At 35.3% G+C, this 22,141-nt stretch overlaps 1 protein-coding gene across 8 annotated transcripts in view; it reads right to left on the reverse strand.

Moving 5' to 3' along the window:
* Positions 1–578: 578 nt before the first annotated feature.
* CGNL1 (cingulin like 1) overlaps positions 579–22,141 on the reverse strand; it is a 62,806-nt gene continuing 41,243 nt past the window's right edge. For 3 of the 8 annotated variants that reach the window (XM_075431795.1, XM_075431797.1, XM_075431796.1), the window contains exons 11-20: positions 17,759–17,911; positions 16,943–17,113; positions 14,719–14,880; positions 13,804–13,893; positions 8,363–8,446; positions 6,395–6,519; positions 5,773–5,881; positions 4,737–4,900; positions 4,395–4,538; positions 579–4,108 (exon numbers count right to left, since the gene is read on the reverse strand). In XM_075431795.1, coding sequence (XP_075287910.1) covers positions 3,967–4,108; positions 4,395–4,538; positions 4,737–4,900; positions 5,773–5,881; positions 6,395–6,519; positions 8,363–8,446; positions 13,804–13,893; positions 14,719–14,880; positions 16,943–17,113; positions 17,759–17,911 — 1,344 coding nt within the window. In that variant the 3' untranslated portion in view covers positions 579–3,966. Of the gene's footprint in view, positions 4,109–4,394; positions 4,539–4,736; positions 4,967–5,772; positions 5,882–6,394; positions 6,520–8,362; positions 8,447–13,803; positions 13,894–14,718; positions 14,881–16,942; positions 17,114–17,758; positions 17,912–22,141 lie in introns of those variants that run through there. The other 5 variants (XM_075431798.1, XM_075431801.1, XM_075431800.1 and 2 more) reach the window with 5 other exon arrangements.

A 22,141-nucleotide genomic window follows, 5' to 3' on the forward strand; every position in this document is an offset into this window, starting at 1 on the left:
AAATGCGTAGCTCTACTCATAGGAAGCCTTCAGTAAGCTAAAAGCATCAACATTTAATTACTGAAATATTCTGCGTGATCCAGAAAAGGCCTGAAAACTGAAGCTATTGCACTGTGTAGCTCACTCAGCAAATCACACAGCTGGTCTGTGAAGAATAAGGAATGTACATGGCTTCTGGAAATTTAGAAAATCCGCTATAAATCAGAACAGATTATTAAATCAGGAAAAAAGAATTAAGTTGAGAAGAATGAGGAGAAATCAGAGGAATACGCAGATTAATCAGCAAGTTATTGTCTCATCACCAAGAGGCTACATTGTAGGGGGTAAACCTGCATGGTGGTTGAACAATAAAAAGCAGCAGACAATGCTGAATTAAGAACGTATTTGCATAGTATAGGGTTTTCCTTAATTAAACTGCAGCGCAGGGAAGCAAGTACAGGGGACAGCAAGAAGACGACGACTCCTTTTTCTTTCTCCATGCACTAAAAAGACGTAAGATGTCTGAAAGACCTTAATGCTTTTATGAAAAGAGATGACTTTCAAACTCAAGGACATTAAAATCCATTACATGCGACGAATATCCTTAATTTTATTACTTGGACAGTGAGTGAGGAGTCTATGGAGGACATGAGGATTTTGTTTGCTTGTTTCTTTTACATTTATATATTTTGCATTGCATAGCAATTGCCATTGAAAGATCTTGGAGCAGTTGCCAAATGTTACTGATTTAAAACATCAAAACACTCCTGTAGAAGTTATCTTGTATTCTCCTATCTACAAAAGTAGTCTCAGGGAACCAAGAGGATCTGTTAGAGTGTAACAGATTAGTGAAAATGCTCAAAATATAACTTGCATTTGATTCTCAAAACCAGGAATTACAAATGACTGTGTAAGTCCTCTTAAGGCACAAGTTGTCAAGGAATTGAATACGGCAATATTAATCTTACACAGCTGTTTGAAGAACATGTATATTTAGGCAGAATAGAATTTTAATGGGAAGAAATATTGTTTTATAGAAAATCTCTCACCACATAAAAATGGTCAAAATCACAGTAGCATATGAAGGGCCATTAATCCCAGAGAGGACAAAAAGTTCATTGTTCATCACAGATTACTTACACAGAGAGATGAATCCACTGTATAATTCATCAGGTCAGGCTTATTTCAAAAGTGATTTAGCTTGGGTCTGTTTATGAGATACTAAGGTATCATCGAAGAAAACTGAAGGTCTCTCCAGCTCAGAATTCAAGCCATATCTCTAATACACCCGAAACGCTGATGTTTGTACACACTTCTAGGGACTAAATGTCTCACAACCATGTTTCTTCACATATTCTCTCTCTTGCTTCCTTTTACAGGTCAAGAGCTTCTTCTGAAACTCATTTAAAAACAGTTTACTTGGAAATATCAGGTAAATTTTTCCAAACTAAACCTTAAAAGTAGTTTTGATTAAAAACTGCCATGAGATGGAGTGAACAAATCAGACATCCTTAAACTATTACAGTTTTTTGTGGCAACCAAGATCTAGACCCTACCCTCACAATAGCTAGCATGTACCAAGAAACAGAGCTACTGCCTGTTTTGTGAACAAGTTGAAATACCCTTTTCAATATCTTTTCTTTGATTTTAGTCATATCCTTTGAGAACTCTAAAGAGGAGACACCATTTCCAAGTTTAAATGAGCAGACTAAAGATCAGTTCTTTTTATGAAGACATGGAGGGGAGGGAGGTGTAACAAGCAGGATCTCTCCCACCAGGAGCCTGTAACAATTTGTCTCCCTCCTTCTACCTTATTGTAAGATCAAATGAGAGAAGGAGTGTTCTAGATATTAAACATGCCACCTACTTTATAAATTACAAAAAAAGTAGCTATCCAAAAAGAAGAAAATGCAGAAATTTGTTTACAGCATCAGATAATTATCCAGATAATTATTTTCTTGTTACATTTTAAACATATCTTCCATATGAAATTCAATTGTCATATCAAGCTATGTGCACATACAAAGTAGACCTGAAAGAGCTCGCTGACTGACTGTTTTAAGTGAATTTTTCTTTTACAGTTTAGTGTAACTGGAGGTAGATGCAATATTAAGTTATTTTCTTCCAGTGGTTTGAAATAATGGTCATCTATGAACATTAGGACAGAGTACTGGAGATTGGAATCAGTTGGTTAAAGTTAAGACTACATAAACATGCAAATAAAACAACAAAAATAAATCACAGCACGTTATATGATGATTGTCAGTACAGTATAGTGCAGATCTTGGAGGAAAGGCTGTTTCTATGTTGTCAAAATATTAAAGCTAGTACTGCAAAAAAAAAATCATATGATGTATGCTACTTGAAAAGATAAGAGACATAGACACGTGCCATTCATATTATTTCCCATAGATCTCAAACCATCACAATCAAGTTGAAGGGAACTACATGGCAAAAGTGTCTGTAAACCGCTATGCATGAATATACATCTGATCCCGCAGGCAGGAGTTTCATTTCATATAATCGTATGAAAATGGATACTGCCATTGTCAGGATTCTTGACTTAACCAAGTCTATCAGCCTCACTGTCAGAGCTGCTAACTTCGTCCTTTTCAGTAGGTGCCTTTGTGGGAGTAATGGAAGCTCCCAGCAACTTCAGCTTAAAGTATTCCTTAGAACTCTAGATTTTCAAGGAGCAAAAATGGTCTGGTGTAATACAAATGGCAAAAAAACATTTTTAGAAATAAAATGGAAAATGTTTTTTAAAAAAATCTGCAATGCTTTTTTTTCTTTTAAATTTCCCGCAAATTTTGTTGAACAGATGGGTCACCCAAAATGCCAATACTTCTGTAAACTGAAATACTAATATATATCTGTGTATATGACCATACACTACAATACATCACAAATAGATGCTCAAGAACAGTTCAGAAACAAAAATCAGATTATGCGCTCTCTGTTTCATTGGTGCAGTTTCTTGCCAGATGCATAACATTTTGGGATCAATTAACAAATTTAAGCATGTACTTCATTCAAAGACCACAAGCAATTTTACTGGAATGACTGGGACTCCTTGGAGACTTTAATATAAACCTGTACTGATGCCCACAAATCAGCAGGCCTATCATGTTGTGCCTCTGGCAGTATGGAGTCATCTTCAGGGAACGAAAGATGCCAAGTAATAACTGACCTCATTCTCACCCTAAGAACAGAAAGCTTCCCAAAGGAGGTTTACAAGAAAGCTGTAGGCAAGCCTCATGCATTATGCAGACGTGATGGTCCTTTTAAAGTCAACAGGCAGGATTAACATTTGATCTCTAATACACAGAATACATACAATAAAATTTGCCCTGGTTTTAAAACGCAAATGTACTTCCTGGCTCAGGAACTGAGAGTCTGCTCTGCAATGCACAAAATGTATTCATTTTCACTTGTTTTCTTCTTAATTAAAACCCAAATATAGCATTCAATGTAAATTTAAGTATTATACATATGAAACTGATTTATATAATATTTGAAACTTTACAAAATAGTACTAAAGTAGCCAATAAAAAGATCAGGTTTAAAATATTTACATTTTATACATAATTTCTCCCTACTTACAATTATTAAATAATCTTCTGTGGTTTCCTTAATTTTAGGAAAAAGGTTTTAACAACTACAAATTAATTTTTAATTACTTTCAAATGGCTTTTTACTTAAACAGAATTTTAGCAAAATCACAGTTCCAATGTGAAACATTATCCCCATGTTTTCAGTAACAGTTATATATATATATATCTCTCTATGTTTTATAGCTGTTTCATTATGCAATCCTGTTTTCTATAATAAGCAGTGGTTATCTAAATAAGTAAAAGGCACAGTATGGATGGAAATATATTCCCAACTCTTAAATCCCATTATGTCGTTTGGCTTCTAGAATATCCAGTCTCTTGATAATTTGTTATTCTTCCAGTACTTTCAAGGAATCACAGATTCAATACTTATTTAGATTTGTTTGTCATCATGTTTTGAAAAGTTATTTCCTGAAGGTACTTCACAGAGACTATCACCGTCCGTGCTGAAATCATCGTCATCATCATCATCATCAGAATCAGCCAACACTTTACTTGGTGACTTCTTCAGTCTACTAAAACAAAATACATATGTCTTTGCTACATGCAGAACACTTATGCAAAGCTTAAAACATTGACAGGTAAGATTTACATTTTTAAAAGACCTCAAAGAAACCTGTGCTCCAATAGGGGCAGTTTATGATAGACTACATCTTACATGAAGGAAACACGCAAGAGAATGAAGATCAATCAATCATACTTTCAAGCACCTCTAACTAAAGTCACAGAGAGGGGAAACACTAAACTTCACACACAGATGTTCAACGATGGCTGAGGAAAACTAACACAGGATGATCGTACCTCTCAGTCATTAGCAGGAAATTTTTATTACTACAAATGATAAGAGTGTTGAGTTCCACCACCTTTTTCCATTTTTCATTCCCTGCCTCAATGACTTTATTCAGCAGGCAGATCTTGGAACCAAGATTTGGGCACCTAGAGCACCTGGAAAGAGTTGGAGAAAGTTTGTAGAGAAAGGAAATGCAGAAGAGTTTCACAGGTCTGTCTCTTAAATTCTGCCTGCTTACGACAAACTTCAAGTTTGTTGGAGGAAGCCTTCAGTTTATGAACTAAAGAAGCAAGAGGTCAAACTTGTGAATGGTGGTGTGATACATAATTGTAAGGTCTGACAAGTCATCCTACCTTAATTCCTTCTTTGCGGCATTTAGCTGTCCTTGCAATTGTTCATTCATGTCTAGTTGCTCTTCCAGTTCTCTCTGGAGTTTCTTTTTAGCACTTTCCAGTCTGTCTATTTCTTCTTCAGCTTCTTCAACTTGACGTTTCATTGCTTTCAAACGCAAACTCAACTGAAATATTCACATGTCAGCTCATTAGAGGACTATTTTAATAAAGGAATTTTATTCTTCCAGCATCTATGAGAGGGAGAAGACAAACTTTGCCAGCATAGTGACACTGTAATCCTGTGCTTCAGAAATATTCGAAAGTCAGCATCAGACTTTGAGAAAAGTGATGGGATACAATTTTTTAAGAAAGAAAACCAGCAACAAGCGAACATAACTTTGGTAGAGTAAGATAGTATTATGTGTTAGCAAGAGTTGGTTATCAATAAGGGAAGACTGGAGCTATAAGTGGGTATAAGTTAAGTAACTTTACCAGACAGATATTATGAAATATGTTTTAAAAACCCAGAAGGTTTTAAAGGATTGGTCCCTTAACAGGTGTCTGCAATTTGAAAGATAGTGTTTATTCTCTAGGCAGAGTATTAACCACAGGAATGGTAGAGCACATTGCTCTTAGAGTATCAACGCATGCTTAATACTTATAGGCTACATTTAACAATAAATAACTTCTTTCTTTAAAGAAAATTTTATGGTGGCGAAACAGAATTTACTATTTGTTGGTGCATGTACTTACAGGAGCATATGTTGGTGTACATATTTTTAGAATCATATACTGTCTGCTATTGGCTTTATTTCTTAAAATAATTGTAGCATTGGTTCTATAAGTGCTTCCTTTTCAGAATTTTAGAAATGAGTAACAATTTAGTACTAGACAAAAGAACATGATGACAATGGGAACTGCAAATCTCACTAAACGGGAGTTCATAAACAGAATAATCAGTATCTACCTATATTCTTCTCATATCTATCTCATATATATGATGATTTGTGCTAGTAGGATGAATATCCAACATTTGCATATTAGTCTTTCCCTTTACCTGGTCCTTTTGATCAGTCAATGAGAGATGTTCATCATCTACTTGCAACATTAACTCCTTCACTTTTCTCTCAAGTCTGCGGTTAATTAGTTGGAAGTTAGCTCTATCCCTAGAAAAAAACAAGAGATAGGTTTGTAAAAAAAGGAACTGAAATAATTCCAATCCTGCTGACATAATTCCTTAGCAATCTTCTAAGAATTAAATAAATATTAATGGCCCTTGCTTTGACTTACTGGTTCCATGAATTTCTCTGTCTCCAGAGCAACATTAAGAAAAAAACCAAAACATTTCTCAGAGATTAAATAATGAAGTGACCATGAAAATCGAAGAGTTAAACTATAGATAATATTTCTAAGCCTGGTACTCATATTAGACATTGACAAAATAATGAGGTACGGAAGCATGTTAGCACTGTGCCCAGTTTTAAATTTATACGGCAATTTCTAATGTGCTTTCAGTATAAGGGAAAATTTGCAATAGTTGTTTGAAACAGTAACCATTTCAGTTTGGTGCTTGTGAGAAAAAAAAATGAAGTTAATTGTATTAGAGACTTCATATTAGCAAGAAGCCATATTAACAAATATAAAAATGCATGTTTTGATCTTAACATAACTAGTTTCACCTCTCTTCATTTTCAAGTCGTTCTTCTAGCTCTGTGATCCTTGCTTCCATTTGAGCAACAAGGCCCTCTTTACTGGATCGGTAAGAACCCTCAAGGTGAAGGATTCGGCTCTTCAAGTCTTTGTTCTGTAGTTGAACATACTTGATTACTACATACATGCTCATATCAACAAATATCACCATAACACAAAACAAATTTATCCAGGCAAACATAAGGTGATCAGTATATATTTAATATAGTAAATATGGAAAAAGAGAGTCAGTGAGATTTTACTGTTTACTACAAACAAATCAAACAAATCTTCTATTACGGTGCTTTATTTAAAAAACAAATCAGTGCTAAGCTTGAGTTAAAATTTTAGGCCTAAATGGACCCTTGAACTTCAGATGGTTGCAAGCCCCTTCCAACAACTTTTTTAACATGCCAAAATTTTTCAGATAAATTTGATCTGTCTTATTCTCCACACAATTACTCTGCCAAATTCTGTATTCCTCCCCTGTAACTCACTGGTCTACAGCTAAAATATGTAGACAAAGAAATTACTTGCATCCAATACCATTTTATCAAAGCTGTTACTGTGGGGTTCCTCCCTCCCCCCTCCCTTCTTAACTATCCAATGCTACTCCTACTACATAGTTTGAAAAACTTCGCAAGCTGCGTTGATTTATAAAAGCAGACTTTCTGCTCAGATTTACACTTTAATTTTTATGAGGCTAGGTAATTTAGGTTTTCAATGTGAACCTAATGATAAAGTTGCCAGGAAAGAATAAAAAAAAAAAAAAAAGAGTTGCATGAGGAACAGAAAATAAAGCTCTTTGTTACAGAACTTCAAACCACGATCTCAGACCTCAAAACACTAAAAAAGGTATGATACAAAAGTTAGAACTAAAATACACGGATGTACATGGAATATACCAGTAGGTGGCATTCTTTTTTCTCAAACAAATAAAATGGGATTAATTTCACATAAAATTTAAGGCACCAAATTAGGTGTCTGGTATAAACACGTTTTCTAAATTCTCATCACAATTGTTTTATGTTCTTAAGACTGTCAATAATACTATGACTTGCTAAGATAGCGTTCCTCTGGATCTCAGCTGGGGCCTATGATAGTAATCTTGCTTTCAAAGACCACTGAGCTGCACAATAAAACGCTGCAAAAAGCTAGGAAGTATTTTTAACATGCTTTCCATCACAGATACTGAAAGATGAGTCATATTCCCTCCTAGACAACAGAGAGTAGCAGTTCTCTATCAAATCGGTATCTCTTCTTTCAGAGACACGTCATTTTTTCACTTGTGTGCTCCCACAGAAAATACTCAACCAAAATCACAATTGCTTGAAATGATGATCTGCCTTCAAAAGTGATCCTGAAGTACTGTCAAGACTTTGAAGAACAGTCCCTCCAAATGCAGTCAAAGGATTTACAGCTAAATCAGGTAACAGTGTCTTTGATATTCCATAGTCTTTTCTGTATATGTGCTTTTTAAAAATTTCTATACTGATATCTCAGTTTCATTCTAAAAACAGTGTACTGTATCAACTATCACATTTCTTATTTTTAATGTCTTCGATCCTCAAATGTATAGACAGAATTTGTGTGGTAGAGAGATGCCTGCACTCACTACAACAAAAATGTCTTATTATATAAACAGATGTATGCATAGTATGAGTGTTTAGCATACGAAATATATAAACTGTGACAAACCTCAAGCTAAAACAGGGGATACAGAAAGAAAAAAATACTAAGAGAAGACTTAATTCAAGATTGCAGTATTTTTTTTTGAGCATATGTATTAAGATACTCACGGTTTTAATCTATTCTTACTAACACATACTTCCAGCAGCACACTCTGGTGGGATAGTGCCAGCTACCAGCATTACTTAAATGCTTATTTGAGTTTCCTAATGAAGGCAAATATCCAACCTGTTATCTTGCTAGTGTGATAATATGCCAGCTGCAATTACCTGTCTTTCCAATGAAATTTTGTCACACTCCAAATCTTGCTTTACAGCTCTTTCCTGAAGTAGCTCTGTCCTCATTTGTTCAATCTATTATAGAAAGTAAAGACAGAAATTATATGAAAATATTTATCTATATGACACTGTATGTGTATATATACATACAGTACATACACCCACGCAATGAGAGAAAATTTGCTATTTCTCAGAAATCAAGACATACACATGATTTCAGATGAAGTTTACAACTACAGTCTTGAATACCATTTTCCACTTCGGGAAGCCTATATTATTTCTAGGTATTTTCCACACTGGGTATTGTTAATGTTCAATATAAATATTCTGTAGCAGGGAACTGAACTCTAAAATATTGCATGATAGACCTATAATGTGGCAGAGAACCGAGTTCTGGAACATCACATCAGTCTTCACTTTCTACAGCTGTTTTGTTCATACTTAAGTCTGAAGGTCTGAAACAGCACCTTACCTTTAAGTTGCTGACTAGTCCACTTTAAAGTTTCACTTCATTAAACACAAACTGATAACTGCAGAGAAGTGCCTAGGAACTCAGTGAGACACTCTACAATTACCGTTTTCTATGTCCATGAGAATAGTCAACAGACCGATGCATACTGGGTATGAACATTGCTCCCCTTCTCCTGCCAATTTTATGTCTGTCATACCAGGAGAACAGAGACTTCTGGATTTGGGGAGGGGGTGGTTTTTGCTTTGTTAAAACACTTTTGCTACAGTTTCAGTAAATATTTCAGTTGCATATGCAATAACCAAAAGGAAAGTATATTCTCCATATGCAAGATGTTAAAAAACTACCTGATCAATACAGAATCAAGATAAGAATACAGAATTTGTTTGGTTTATCTCACTATTGGACTTGGCTGGAAAAAAAAAATCTGAGGATCAAAAGGAAACTCTAAACTGCCTAACAGCTGCTACTTAAACTTTGGCATTAAAGGAAAAATGTGTAGTGGCCATATACTTTTCTTGCCTCTCATTCCCACTGAGACTGCCCTCAAGACTTTACAAATGCCTTTGCAGGCACAGCTAATGTCACCACAGCATTTGTGCTAATCCCTGCACAATGTTTACTATGGTGAATATCACCTGGGGAACACAGTGAACATCTATGCCAGTTACTGTACCTGCAAAAAGACTGACAAAGGTTTCAGTGGCCACAGCGTTCTTCCCTGCTTTACAGCAGTTAAATATGAACTTGTATAAACATACGAACACAGTTAAGCAGCTCTAAGTTACAGAATTATCTCACTAAAGGTCTTTCAAAAGCCATTGGGAATTTTTGCATTAAAAAAAAACCGAAAACAATGCTAAGAATGTGAAGGTTAAACAAGTACAGCACATGAAATCTTCCCTTAGGCCTTTTTTTTTTTACCACATTGTAATATTAAAAGATATATTTTTAGTTACATGTTTAAAAGAAGTAATTTACACTGTTTCTGTAGCTTTGAAATGAGTATATGAATACACACAAGGGTAGCATGCATGCAGTTGCATATGTTATGTCACAGTATGGTTTCAGAACAGTAGAAGGCATTCCTGGAAACTAAGGTCATAACAGTTACTGGACTACAAATGTTAGCATGTGGCTGTGTTCTCAACAGCTGGGTGATTTCCTGAAAGCTCTCATTGTCACAAAGCAGCCAAATAATAATAATGTTTAATATAGTATATAGTAAAATATGAATTTATACAGAAAAATTAGAATCATTTTTGTATACAATATCTGCATTTGTTCATTAAATATATATTTCAAAACCTGTAATGTGAAGGATTACAAATAATTCATTCCACTGTAATTGCCTTAGCCATGAAGATAAACACTGAAAAACTAAGGTAAAATTTATAGTAAAATGAATGACTTTTTAAAAATGCAACTGTTAACTAAAGAAAGGCTTCTTGTTTTACGTAGCAACTTGCTTCCTGAACCAAAATTCTACTACGCTCTTACCATGCTCAAAGGCTGTAACAAATTTGTGCAATCTTCCCAAGATCTCAAATTAAAGAATTATTTAGAGGACAATTATTATATTTCCAAGATGACTGCTGCTGTTGTTGGACACATCATGGTAAAAGCAACCTCGCAGAAAAACAGTGGGAGAGACAAAGAGTACTGTACCTGATTAGGACCTCCTTGCACTTTTCATTGGTAAACACACAAACATGCACAAAGTAAAAAAGCAGTTGTGTGCCAAATGTGCTCAGACTTTTCCTTTATTCACAGCAGTTAAGATCTGCTTTGGGTATGTACCATGTGGAGCTTTGTGCTTCACATTCTACCTTTCCCATATCTAACATATTCTAATTATGTTAAAAGAATAAACTATTTCTGCAGCTTAAGGCAACAGCTATCACAGCTGGATTTGAAGAATGCTAACAACAACGAATGGAAAAAAACAATAGTATCAGATTTTACAAAGCTTTATTAGACATAACAGCATTTTATGCCAGCTTTAGGATTAGAAGCAGCTGTTGAGTTCATTATTAGTGAAAGCAATTTGATTTCTAATATTTTGGATGCTATCACCATTGTTTACCATCTTGCACTAGGTTCACAGCCTATGTTTCTTGGTAATACCTAAATGGAGAAAAGTAAAATATATATATATGTGCCTATATAGAAAGAGAGACACCCACACAAACAATTCTGAAGTATGTGACCAAAAAACCTGATGTTTAACAAACAAGGTAAAGCCAAACAAACCCCTCTGATCCTTCATAACTAAAAAGCAACCTTCTTGTCCACATTTGGTTTGCTTCCCATATCCGGTGCCAGCTAAAAAGCAGATATAAGCTATCCATTGGGAACACTTTACTAAAAGCAAGTGAATGATGCAGTCATTGCAATTTTATCCTTCTGTATTTATTCTAAAATTGTCATATGAACTAATTAGTCCATTTTTCACTCTTACGGGAAACAACTCTGAAGCCAATACACTCACGTTTGCATTTTCACAGAATACAGGAATTGATGAGGGTACCTTAAGTATTTGTCAATTATGTTTGCAAAAACAAAACAGCAAGAGGTATTTCATTGCACTTGTTTGTAGGAAAAAACTAATCACGTACCAAAATGTGCCCTGTCCCTGCTCGCTTTAGACTCAAAGGGCTGCTGAGCACTCTAGCTTTCTATGTGTGCATGTCTGTTGACCATTTTGCACTTTCCAGAGTTGCTAATATGGTAAATGCTCACGGTAAATGAAATGTGAACTATCAGTCTTGCCAATGTTTATTCAAACTTTTAGTTTTATGTAAAATTGAACCAGTTGTTTCAATTTGTTTTTAACTAGGAATTTGAGTTTATAGTTCATTATCAGTATATTAAAATAACACATTTATAATAAAAAAAACACTTACAGAAATACAGATATTACCAAAACAAATCCATTATAATTTCTCATGTTATTATAAATGCTTAGCAGACCCTGAAAATACACTTCAGTAATTTGATTACTTAGTCATTCTGGCATAAAATCAAAACAAAGCAACCTTTGTAATTCATGTGTGAAATGAGAAACTTCAGACCTCAAAATAAACACGTCTTTCACCCTTTATGTAACATTTTGGTCACCCATCTGTACTTCAGGTTTCCATTCAGTTAACAAGTCAACTTATTGCAGTACCCACCAGTGCAGCTATGAGACTCTACTGCTAAAGGCTTCCTAACTTAACAATAGCATGACCCCACATTGCTATGCGTCCTTTAGACTCTATTTCACCGACTCAAAGTCTGTACAATATCAATGGAATAACAGCAAAAAGACTATATTGCAATCAAACAGAATCTCCGTAACCTGAGTCCAAAAAAGTAGTAATGGTGCCTTGGTGTTTGAAGGACATGTGAAAGAAAGCTGAGCTCCAACTCACTTTAAAACTCTCCAGCTGCCTCAGTGGAACATAAAATTTCATTGAAAAGACATAGCAGCTAAGACTTTACTTTCTGTTCTCCCTCTGAAATTAAAGCTATTCAAAAGAATGTCAGCTATTCTTTTTTTCTGGAGAATGAAAGAAATGAAAACAGAACAGACTATCATCGGTTGTATCTCAATGCAAATTGTCTCCTGGACTTCTAGGAAATTACTGATGAGATATAGCACTTAACGTAAAGCTACAGTAATAGACATACTGTAATGAGTTATGCATCAGTTCCCCATCTTTCAAAATGTAAAACTAAGGCAAAGAACATTGTCTAGGCAGTGACATTCCAAGACAGCCACATCACCATATTCCTTTCTGTGGACTACTCAAAAACTTTCGTAATCCTGACCACTCGACCATGGATGCTCTAGTTACATTTTCAGTCATCAGGCCTTATTCTCTACTTTTCTGGTTTATTATAAATCTTTGTTACAGGACCTATAATTGCATAGGTCAGTTCTTTCAGAAATCTTGAATAATACTATTACGGCCTCTTTCTTCAGAACACTCTCAGACTCAGTAATATCCAGCTTAATGGTCGCATTTCGACTGGCCCACTCCACTTCCCCCCACCCGCACGTTCACTGGCCTTACTGAAGACAGAGGCAAAATATTCATTTCTTTGAGGTGGCCTACCTGGATTACTTTTTATATTGATTGATACCACATCATACAATTTCCACAACTTCTTCTACTTCTACAGCCAAGAACCTTTTTGTTACTTGTTTCAACTACTATGATCCATCTCACTGAGAACGGCAAATCTCACTTTATCTTTACATTTTCTGCCCCATGAGACACAACCTTGTTAATAAAACCTTCTTCCGCTCTCTCTGGGCTATCTACTCATGTAACACTTCTGGAACTAACAACGGATGTTTTTACGTGGAAAACACTTTCCAACTGTCTTATCTTTGATATAGCTTAATCAGTTTTTACACTTGTAATGAAAACAAAGTTTCCTCTCTGTCGAAATTGGTCAGCATCTTCAATGCAGCTGACTTCACTAATTAATTCCACAATTTCCTAAGCTTCTGCTTCTTTGAAATCAAGGATTTATTATACTCGCCTACTTTTCGGTAAGGTTAAAAAATTGTGATCTTTCAATCTCAGATACTTTCTACAACCAGGCTTTCTGTGGTAGCTTCACCACCTAACATTAAGCCTAAAATAGCATCATCTCTGCATGCATCAATGATTACTAGATGAAGCTTAATGCATCACGAATATCAGAAGATGATACTGGTCTTCAATCTTTATATGGAATCTGTGTCAGTTTTCCAGTTAGGAAAACAGGAAAAAAATGGTCTGTGATGATGTAAAAGAGCATATTTAATCATGTTTGTGAAGTTTGGTTTTTTTGATCTACATACTCTGCTTAAGTATAGTATATAAACCCTATTGCTAGTCATTATTTTGATCATCAATATTGTTTGTGATCTTAATAGCAGTTTTCCCTCATCATTATACAACAGTTGGAAAATTTGTTCAAGTACCTGTTCTCTGCATCTACTGATCCTCTCAGACAACAAATCCGAATTGGTCTTTTCTTCATCAAGCTCAAGTTCCAGGTGAGATAACTTGTCCTAAGTGGAAGAACGAAAAGTAATTTCAGCATATTACTTTCCCATCCTCTTCAGATTGCTACTAGGGCATTCTTCCTTAAACTTGAAGGACTCAAACTGTCTGAAAGACTACGCCTGAAAAGTGAAATGCCTCTGAAAAAATCTACAGAATGTAGAAAAAAGAGATGGCAGGTAGATAAGCCTTGGAAGTGAATTTGTTTGTGTGACACAAGTAAAACAGAAGTTTCGTTTCCCTTTTTAACCACTCCCACCTATTTCAATAAAATAAGAGAAATTCTGTAATGTTTCTAGAGACTGTTTTTAGAATGTCTAAGTTATATCATACACTTGGAAGACAAATTTCTTTTCATATGAGTAAAATGGTATAGAAGTGTTTATGAAAGTCAAATGACAGCTTAGTTCAACTGAACTGTACGAAGGTAACCCTGTAACAACAGTTAAATAACGATGTTACCTAGGCTCCGGAAATGAACTGATATTAGATGCTAAATAGAACTCCCACTTCTAAAAACTTTTAAGTTCTGAGTGATGTGCCTATGAATGAAAATAAATACAATGTTGCCTGATAAACTCTACAGAAAATTAATTACAAAGAAGGTTAATTAAAATTATGAAAGAACAACTGCAATTCAGAACACGTCATGCTACAATAGATATGCTAACACATCATCTTTAGAATATACCAGAACAATTCCTGCAGTAGTACTGCATGGATTTTCAACAACATTAAGTTATTTTGTTTCTTCCCAGGCAGAATCCATGTGAAATACCAAAATTATTTTAATCTGTTCTAATAAGATACGAACCCTTAAAAATGTCTTTTACCTCCATTAGTTTGATTTGTCTTGCACGATCATCTTTTAAGTGGTTTTTGGCTTCCAGTTCGTACTCCAAGCCTTTTACAGTCTGTTCCAGCAGATGAGTTTTTGTTACTGCCTCATCCTGAGCTCTCTGGTGGTCCCTCAAGTTTTCTTCCATAAGACGCATCTGAAACAATAAAATTATGGTAGTACACTTTATACTGTACTTTCTATAAATAAGTGATGTCTGTAAAGAGGGCTGACTACAAACATGACAGATCTGGAAGCATGATACAAATTGCATCGAGTAATATGCTTTCCATAGTCATTTTTACTTTATCCACAAGATGGCACTGACAAAATAAACACGGGTTAAAGATCAGCTCTAAAGAGATTATTCACACTACAGGTTTTACAGTGACAATTATACATAGTGGGGTGTTTTTTATTTATTTCTTTTCACCCAGTTACAGCAAGCCAAGATTTTTACAATTTTCTACATGGTTATTATCTTTGGAACTTCTGCAATACTATTCCTTTCCTTTCTTCCTCTGGTTCAGTGAAGTGCTTATTTTAGTGATGAAGCTAAAATAATGTATTAGTGACTGCTTACAGATTTTGTTACCTGTTACTAAGTCCTCACAACAAAACATTGGACTTCTGCATAAACAGCTAGTTAATTGCAGAGATCTGCACATTAATAGCATTTCATATGCATTTAACGCTTCAGAATGACATTGGATTTACAGCTTTCAAGGTAGGTATCTTTTGTGTATCCACAGAGAACTTACAGGAGATACAGCAATGAAGAACTCCCATACTACCCTGCAAGACAGTTTCATAATTTCTCTGCTAGAACAAGATGATGATACTCGTGTTGCCATGATCATTACAATCCTTGGCTTTTGATGAGACTCTCAAAAAGAATGTTTTGTGCACTATGACACCTACCCAAGAGGATTCTGACAGACAACAGACTCTTTCATGTTGAATGGAAGGATTATCTATTTGTACTTCTTGTTAAACACAAAAAAGAGATAATAAAGACTTTCAATTGTCCTGAATATTTAGTCTCTCTAGAAAGTCTGCTGTTTAACCTGCCTATGCTATATTTTCAGATTTTGTTTCCTTTTTTGCAGCTAGTTGTCACACCACATTTTTAAAGCCCTAGGATTTTAAATATTGCCTCGTGGAGATGCAGAATTCCACAACCGGTAATATTTTGTCCTTTCTGTACTGTTTGGATTATTTCTTTGTCAAACAATTAAGGTTTCTTTTGTTCTGAAATTTTGTCTATGTATTTGTTTTGTAGTTGTAACAGATAACACTAGAAGTATTTTTCATAACTGTAAACACAGTGTGTATACATATTTACATACACACACATATCTTATTTAACCTGTGTATTCTCATTTATTTAACTTAAGAGCCATGTTCTCAATGTGTCAGTTTGATCTTTCACATTTCATTATGAGTCTTCATCCCTTTACAAACACTCTCCATCCCTGAATGGAATAAATACAGAAGGAAGACAGTAATATATAGCAACTATAATTTCTGCTATTGCTGTTCTTTTAAATTGAATTTAAAACAAATTTGTTAAGGGAAGAGGGCAAGATACAAGAAGTTTCGAACTGGAACAACCAAGCTATTAAAATATTCTACATAAAGAAAACATTTGTGTATTCTCATAGCTTTTCTGACTGCAGAGCAAGTATATGCAGATCTTTAAAAGACTGGATTGCCTTCATGACAAGATTTACATGCCGAGAGGCAGACACTTCAACTACACCTTTGTCATTTAAATCTGCAACTTGGCTCATATGAAGGAAGAGGAGAAAGCATGTCAACTCCTTTAGAGCCAGAATTTTTTTTCCCTTTTTTTCCTCTAAATAACTGCTGGGGCTTTTTTTCCTAATTCGATAATATTTCCACATTCTCAGTTCCTTCTGTAGAAGGTATTAGAAGAGCAGCAGATCACCAATGGAATCCTTGCTTATCACTTAAGATGCATTCATTTGTCAGACACTGCATTTATCTGTCATAAACAGGAAACCCCATTTCCCCAGCAGAAGTAACATGCTGATCATCATCACGAAGAATGAAACTCAAAAGAATGCTGATTGAGATCAGTCTCTCACGACGAAGTACACAAGAGCATCATAGCAAACATTCATTGCCTTGAAAACTATTTGAGCTGAATTCTAGGTCAAAGGTTAGAAATTGTCAGTGAACTTATGAGTCATTACCTCATCTTGCATTCGCATGGTTGTCAAGCGTGATTTTTCTACCTCAAGGTTTTTCTCTTTCAATTGTCTTTGCATATCTGCAAGTTCCCTGCGACTTTTCTCCTTGTATTCATCAAGCTGGTTGTGAAGCTCCAAAGCTGATGTTCTTGAGACCTCTACCATTTCTGACATCTGGGAAAAAAGTATACTTTTTTCTTTTCCTGAAATAGTGCTACAAAAGCTTCTATCATAAATCAAAAGGTTTTTTCCTCCAGCTTCAATATTCAGCTCAGTGTTTTCAAACTGAAAATTTATCAAACATGTTTCCAAACAAATGAGTTTCTGTGCAGAAGTGTGAAAACACAAAACTGTAAGGTTATTTTCTGATAGTATATATGGCAAGACTATTCTCTTTTCGTCTGTCAGCAGTTCTTCCAGCTGACTGATGTAATGAACTGCGCCATCACACTTCAGGATATCAATATTAAGTTGTATGGTTTACACACAGATGGCAAAAGTCTAATGCAGTAGCATTTTGAGAATCAGCTGTAAAACTCTGAAATATTGCTGTAGCATACATTTGAACTGAACTCAAATCTGGGATCTTGTCTAAACAAAACTGTTTTACAACAGTATTTTGAGATAGCGGTGTTCCAACCACTGTTCCAGCCCTGAAAGCTTTTATCAATAGCCTCTATGTTAAAGAGACTAATAGTAAAGTTTGTGTTTCACTTCCCGTTACACATTTGAAAAAAAAGAATTCTTTACAGTTTGGCAGCTCATTTGTTGCCTGTCAGATATTCAGGTTCCTGCAGCCTCTTTGGAGTGAACTCATACCTCCACCTGTAACTCTTCAACAGTCTTGTTCAGTTGCCATCGTTCATTCTCCATTTCTTTCTTTATCTGCTTTAACTGTTCCTTCTGGTGAGTTTCATCTTTTAACTGCTGAGTTAACTGTTGCCGCTCCTGCGAAATACGCCGGATGTTCTCCTGCAGTAGATTAAAAACATTCATGTAATGAATAGTAGATCCTATTTTCTAATGCCTTAAAGGAATGTTATACAACGCTCTCTGTGCAGCAGTAAAACCGCCAGCTGTGGTAACATTAAGACAAATTTAAATTAAAAAATAAAGTTTACGGCGTTACAGCTTGCTAGCCAGTATAGGACAAACATTGCTTTAGCAATGAAGTGCTTTATCTTTCCTATAATACCTGGAACATTGTTGCAACGTTTGTAGGACCAAATGCAGACCCTTTTCGTGATTCTGTTATATGTAAAGCATACATTCCTCTGCAGTTGCACACGTCAGCAAATCCTACCTCCTGTACAAGGTTCAATATCCATTTCAGGATTCATTTTTTCCTATATTTTGCTCACTTTAATGCTCCCTTAAAAGTTTTCTGAACAAGAATATTTCTTCCTAGGTAAAATAAAATAAAATACAAATTCCTCCAGTGAGTGAGAAATAATTAGTGGTGTTTTTTTTCCCCCCGTTGCTGTGCTCCTATGGCACCCATAAGCCTTAATCAAGATCATGTCTCATAGTGCCAGATGCTGTGCAAACTGAACTTTGCAGCTCCTAGCACAGAAATCCCCTTCCTGAAAGAACTTTTGCCATTAATGTTCAAACCAGACCTTCATTATCTGGATTAAATTTTGAACGAACTGCAGAGCTATGCTGCATGCTCACCTACCAGGAGACCCAAATGTGTCTGCTATCACATTCATGATGTTTAAGAACTTACCACCTTCCAACATCTAAATACTGTCCATCAGCAGAATAATTGACTGTCACTTGTTCATTCCAATACAAGAAAAGCAGGTTATCTTCCACCTGCTTGTTGGGACTCTCACCTCTTCCTTCTCCCTGCATAATAAAACAACTTAATGGCCCTACTCTAAATAAGACACTACAAGACTAGAAAAAGGGTTTGTGTTTATGAAGTCTGAGAGACACCATGAAATTTATTAAAACCAGATTATGGACAGTTTAAATTGTTCCAACAGAAAAATGTAAACCATTAAAAACACCATAAATTCTAAAAAGCATTGCAAAAAAAGTTTTACATTTTAATATTGGAAACACAGTTTTGTTGAATATCTAATACCTATGATGCCTACTTTCTTACACTTCAAAGAACTTTAAATGTGAAAGCACAGTAGTATTTCTGTGGGCAATATAGATGAGAAACTCAAAAAATAATTGTTCTATTATAAGAAAAAAGAAAGAACATTGCCAAAAGTTAGAAGTTAGATACTTCTTTAGATTTGTTGTCTCTTTTACATTCTTATGTAACCTGTCAACAAGACATCTCTAATACAAATAGGAGTTATGGTGCATGCCTCAGAAGTGTATATATAACCCTAAAACATGCTGTGGGCTAACAGATGTTGTTTTGCAAAGCCTAATTCTACACCAGAGTTAGTTTAGCTGACACCAAAGGATTTTAAGAACCTTGAAAAGGTTCAACTTTTGCACTTCAGTTCTAAAAGCTGCTGAAATCTTGGGACCCTGCTAATGTGCCATATTTGAACAGGTTATAAAAACCTCACGTACGTCCCCCTCCATCAGCCTTTCACGGACCATTTAACTTTTCTGTTTATTTATGCATCCTTGAGAAACAAACTCCGCACAAAGATCGGTGAAATACACTGTGGCAGAATAAATGTGCCAGCAGGATGCCGTTCTGCATTTCCAGTGTGCTGAAAAGGCAAGTAAACATCAGAGCAAACCTGGTCACTGTCTTTACCTGAGAGTTATCAACAACAATAAAAAACCAAAAACAACCAAACAAACAAAAAAAATCAATCACTAATATGAAAAGAAATGTCAACAACTAACTAGGGCAATTGCCAAGGTAAAAATAGCTATAATAATATTTGAACAAAATAATGAATAGGGGGTTCGATGCAAGCAGTGGATCACCTCTGTTTTCATCAGGTCATGCTAACTTTTGCCTGATTTTCAGATATGTAGCAGACTGAGACCCCTGAGATTGAAATTTAGCTTTTTCTCCTTTGAGTTATATTCTGGCATCCTGAAAAGAAAGAGCTGTACTTTTCATGTATTGCATCCCTATTTTCACCAACATATTTTCACTGTTTGTTACTAGGAAGGATGATAAAACAAATACCAAGTACATAACTAAATTAGAAAGTGTTGTGATGTTGTAATCACAACTATTTTAATGGAAAATGCAATTCCTATATAACCAACCTGCTCCAAGGAGAAATTTCAGTTTTACTGAGTTTGGTTTTAGTTAGTTCAATAATAAACTGACAATGGCAATGCTACTTCAGAGTATCACAGGAACTGAAGGTCAGGTGCTTCATGCTCTCCTTCCCCCACATCTATTAAAATCTCTCATGCCCGTGTCCCTGTTGTGATGCATCAGTGTCTGCTGAGCCATCTGACGTGTCATAAGAATCATAGGACTAAGCATCTCCTGGACCCAGTAAAGATCCTGTCATTTTTCAGCCTCCCCTTCTAGTAGATCACCTGTATGAGTGATTGGAGAAAGCAAAGGCTTCTTTGGGTACATAAAAAGTCCAAAACTGAAAAAAAAAAAAATTACAGCAGTATTGTTTCTTACCAACTCAACAAGTTTTTAACGCACAATCAGATGGCTGACATGCACAACCATTCTCTTTGGAAAAGTGTATAATAGCTGACTGCTGTCTGGGCTTGCTGAATTCTGCTTGGGTGGAAATTATGGTTTTCTTACCCCACCATTCTGCATAATTTTCTTAAAATCTGTTTAATAGATGTCTATATGATCATCTGTACTATTTAGTTAGTAACTATGCCATAGAATCATATATTCTTCAAATAGTAAAATTACCACTAAAGCATAATAATATAGTCCTTGCTGTTTTGCTGAAAAGTAGCCAGCATAAAACTCGGTAACATAGGTATAGGGTAAAAATATTCCTCGTGAAAACCGAGCATTGCAACAGAAATTATCTGTGTTTTAATAAAACTCCAGCATAAAAACAGATACTGCTTCATTCTTGTAATATTATTCAGGGGAAATAACGTCATGTAGTTTCTTACCAACAATCATTTTCCTTGGGCAACACAAATTAGGATACGGTATTTCCCTTTTCTAGATTAGCTGATAGAAGAGAAAAATACTGATAAGAATTAGTATGCCTAGCTTAATATTTATATTTAAAGTAGACTAATACATCATGCTAGAAACAACTGAACGTCCATTTATGATACTTGTCTTAAGTATTAAAAAACATGATGCAGTGGAAATGTTGCTACCAACTATCCAAATAGTGCAGCTTCCTCAGCATCTAGCCTTTCAATACACTATACTGAATTTCATATTTGAAATTTGGGATGTCCCATAGGACAGCTTCAACAGTCAACGCAAGTATAACCTCTAATTTGAATCCCTTTCACATACAAAAATCCCTGAGTACTTTTCACTGGAACTGGCTGGCCTGTCAGTTACAGTGTAACCACAAGCCAATCTGTAGTGGCAATTAATTACTTTATGCAGAAGCTTAAGTGTTATTCCAGTGCAAGTGAGGCTCACCCTACAGCAGTATTTCTCAATTTCAGATTGGTGAACAGATAGTGGTCCAGAAGAAAGGGAGCCATAAAATAACAATAGAACACACTCACATTTCCACACATCCAGAGAAGGAAAGAAAACAAAATGGAGGAAAACAAAAGTAGTAACTTGTTTTCACAGTAACCTATAAGGATACTGCGATACTTCCATATTTTTCCAAACAATATTAGTTGAACCTTCTCTTTAGCAGTAAGTAACCTTCTCTTTCAATAATTTATTTCAACTGATAACTGAAAATTACGAATGTATTTCATGTTACAGTGCTGTGCAAACACTAATTCTATGTGCCTACCATTATTTACCCCAATGAAAAGATATGTTTCGTATCTTCCACCCATGGAAAGGATCCTGTATTCTGATTGTTCAATTAAAAAAGCACAGAATACTTGGCATTGCCATTCATAATGTTGATACAATTTTTACTTTTAAATATATTGCAGTACCATACATGCTATAGTTAAGGTGCATACTAAAGTATTTACTTTCCCAAGAGATTTCTCAAGAAATCTCCAAAAGTCTTTTCAATGTTGCAAAACTGTTAACATGTATTACATTTCTTGAAACAGTGGACTACCTAGAGGAGGTTACCCTACAACAGAGGTTATAACACAGGACGAGACACTACAAAAACT

The sequence above is a fragment of the Opisthocomus hoazin genome, chromosome 10 (genome assembly GCF_030867145.1).
Source record: "Opisthocomus hoazin isolate bOpiHoa1 chromosome 10, bOpiHoa1.hap1, whole genome shotgun sequence".
NCBI lineage: Eukaryota > Metazoa > Chordata > Aves > Opisthocomiformes > Opisthocomidae > Opisthocomus > Opisthocomus hoazin.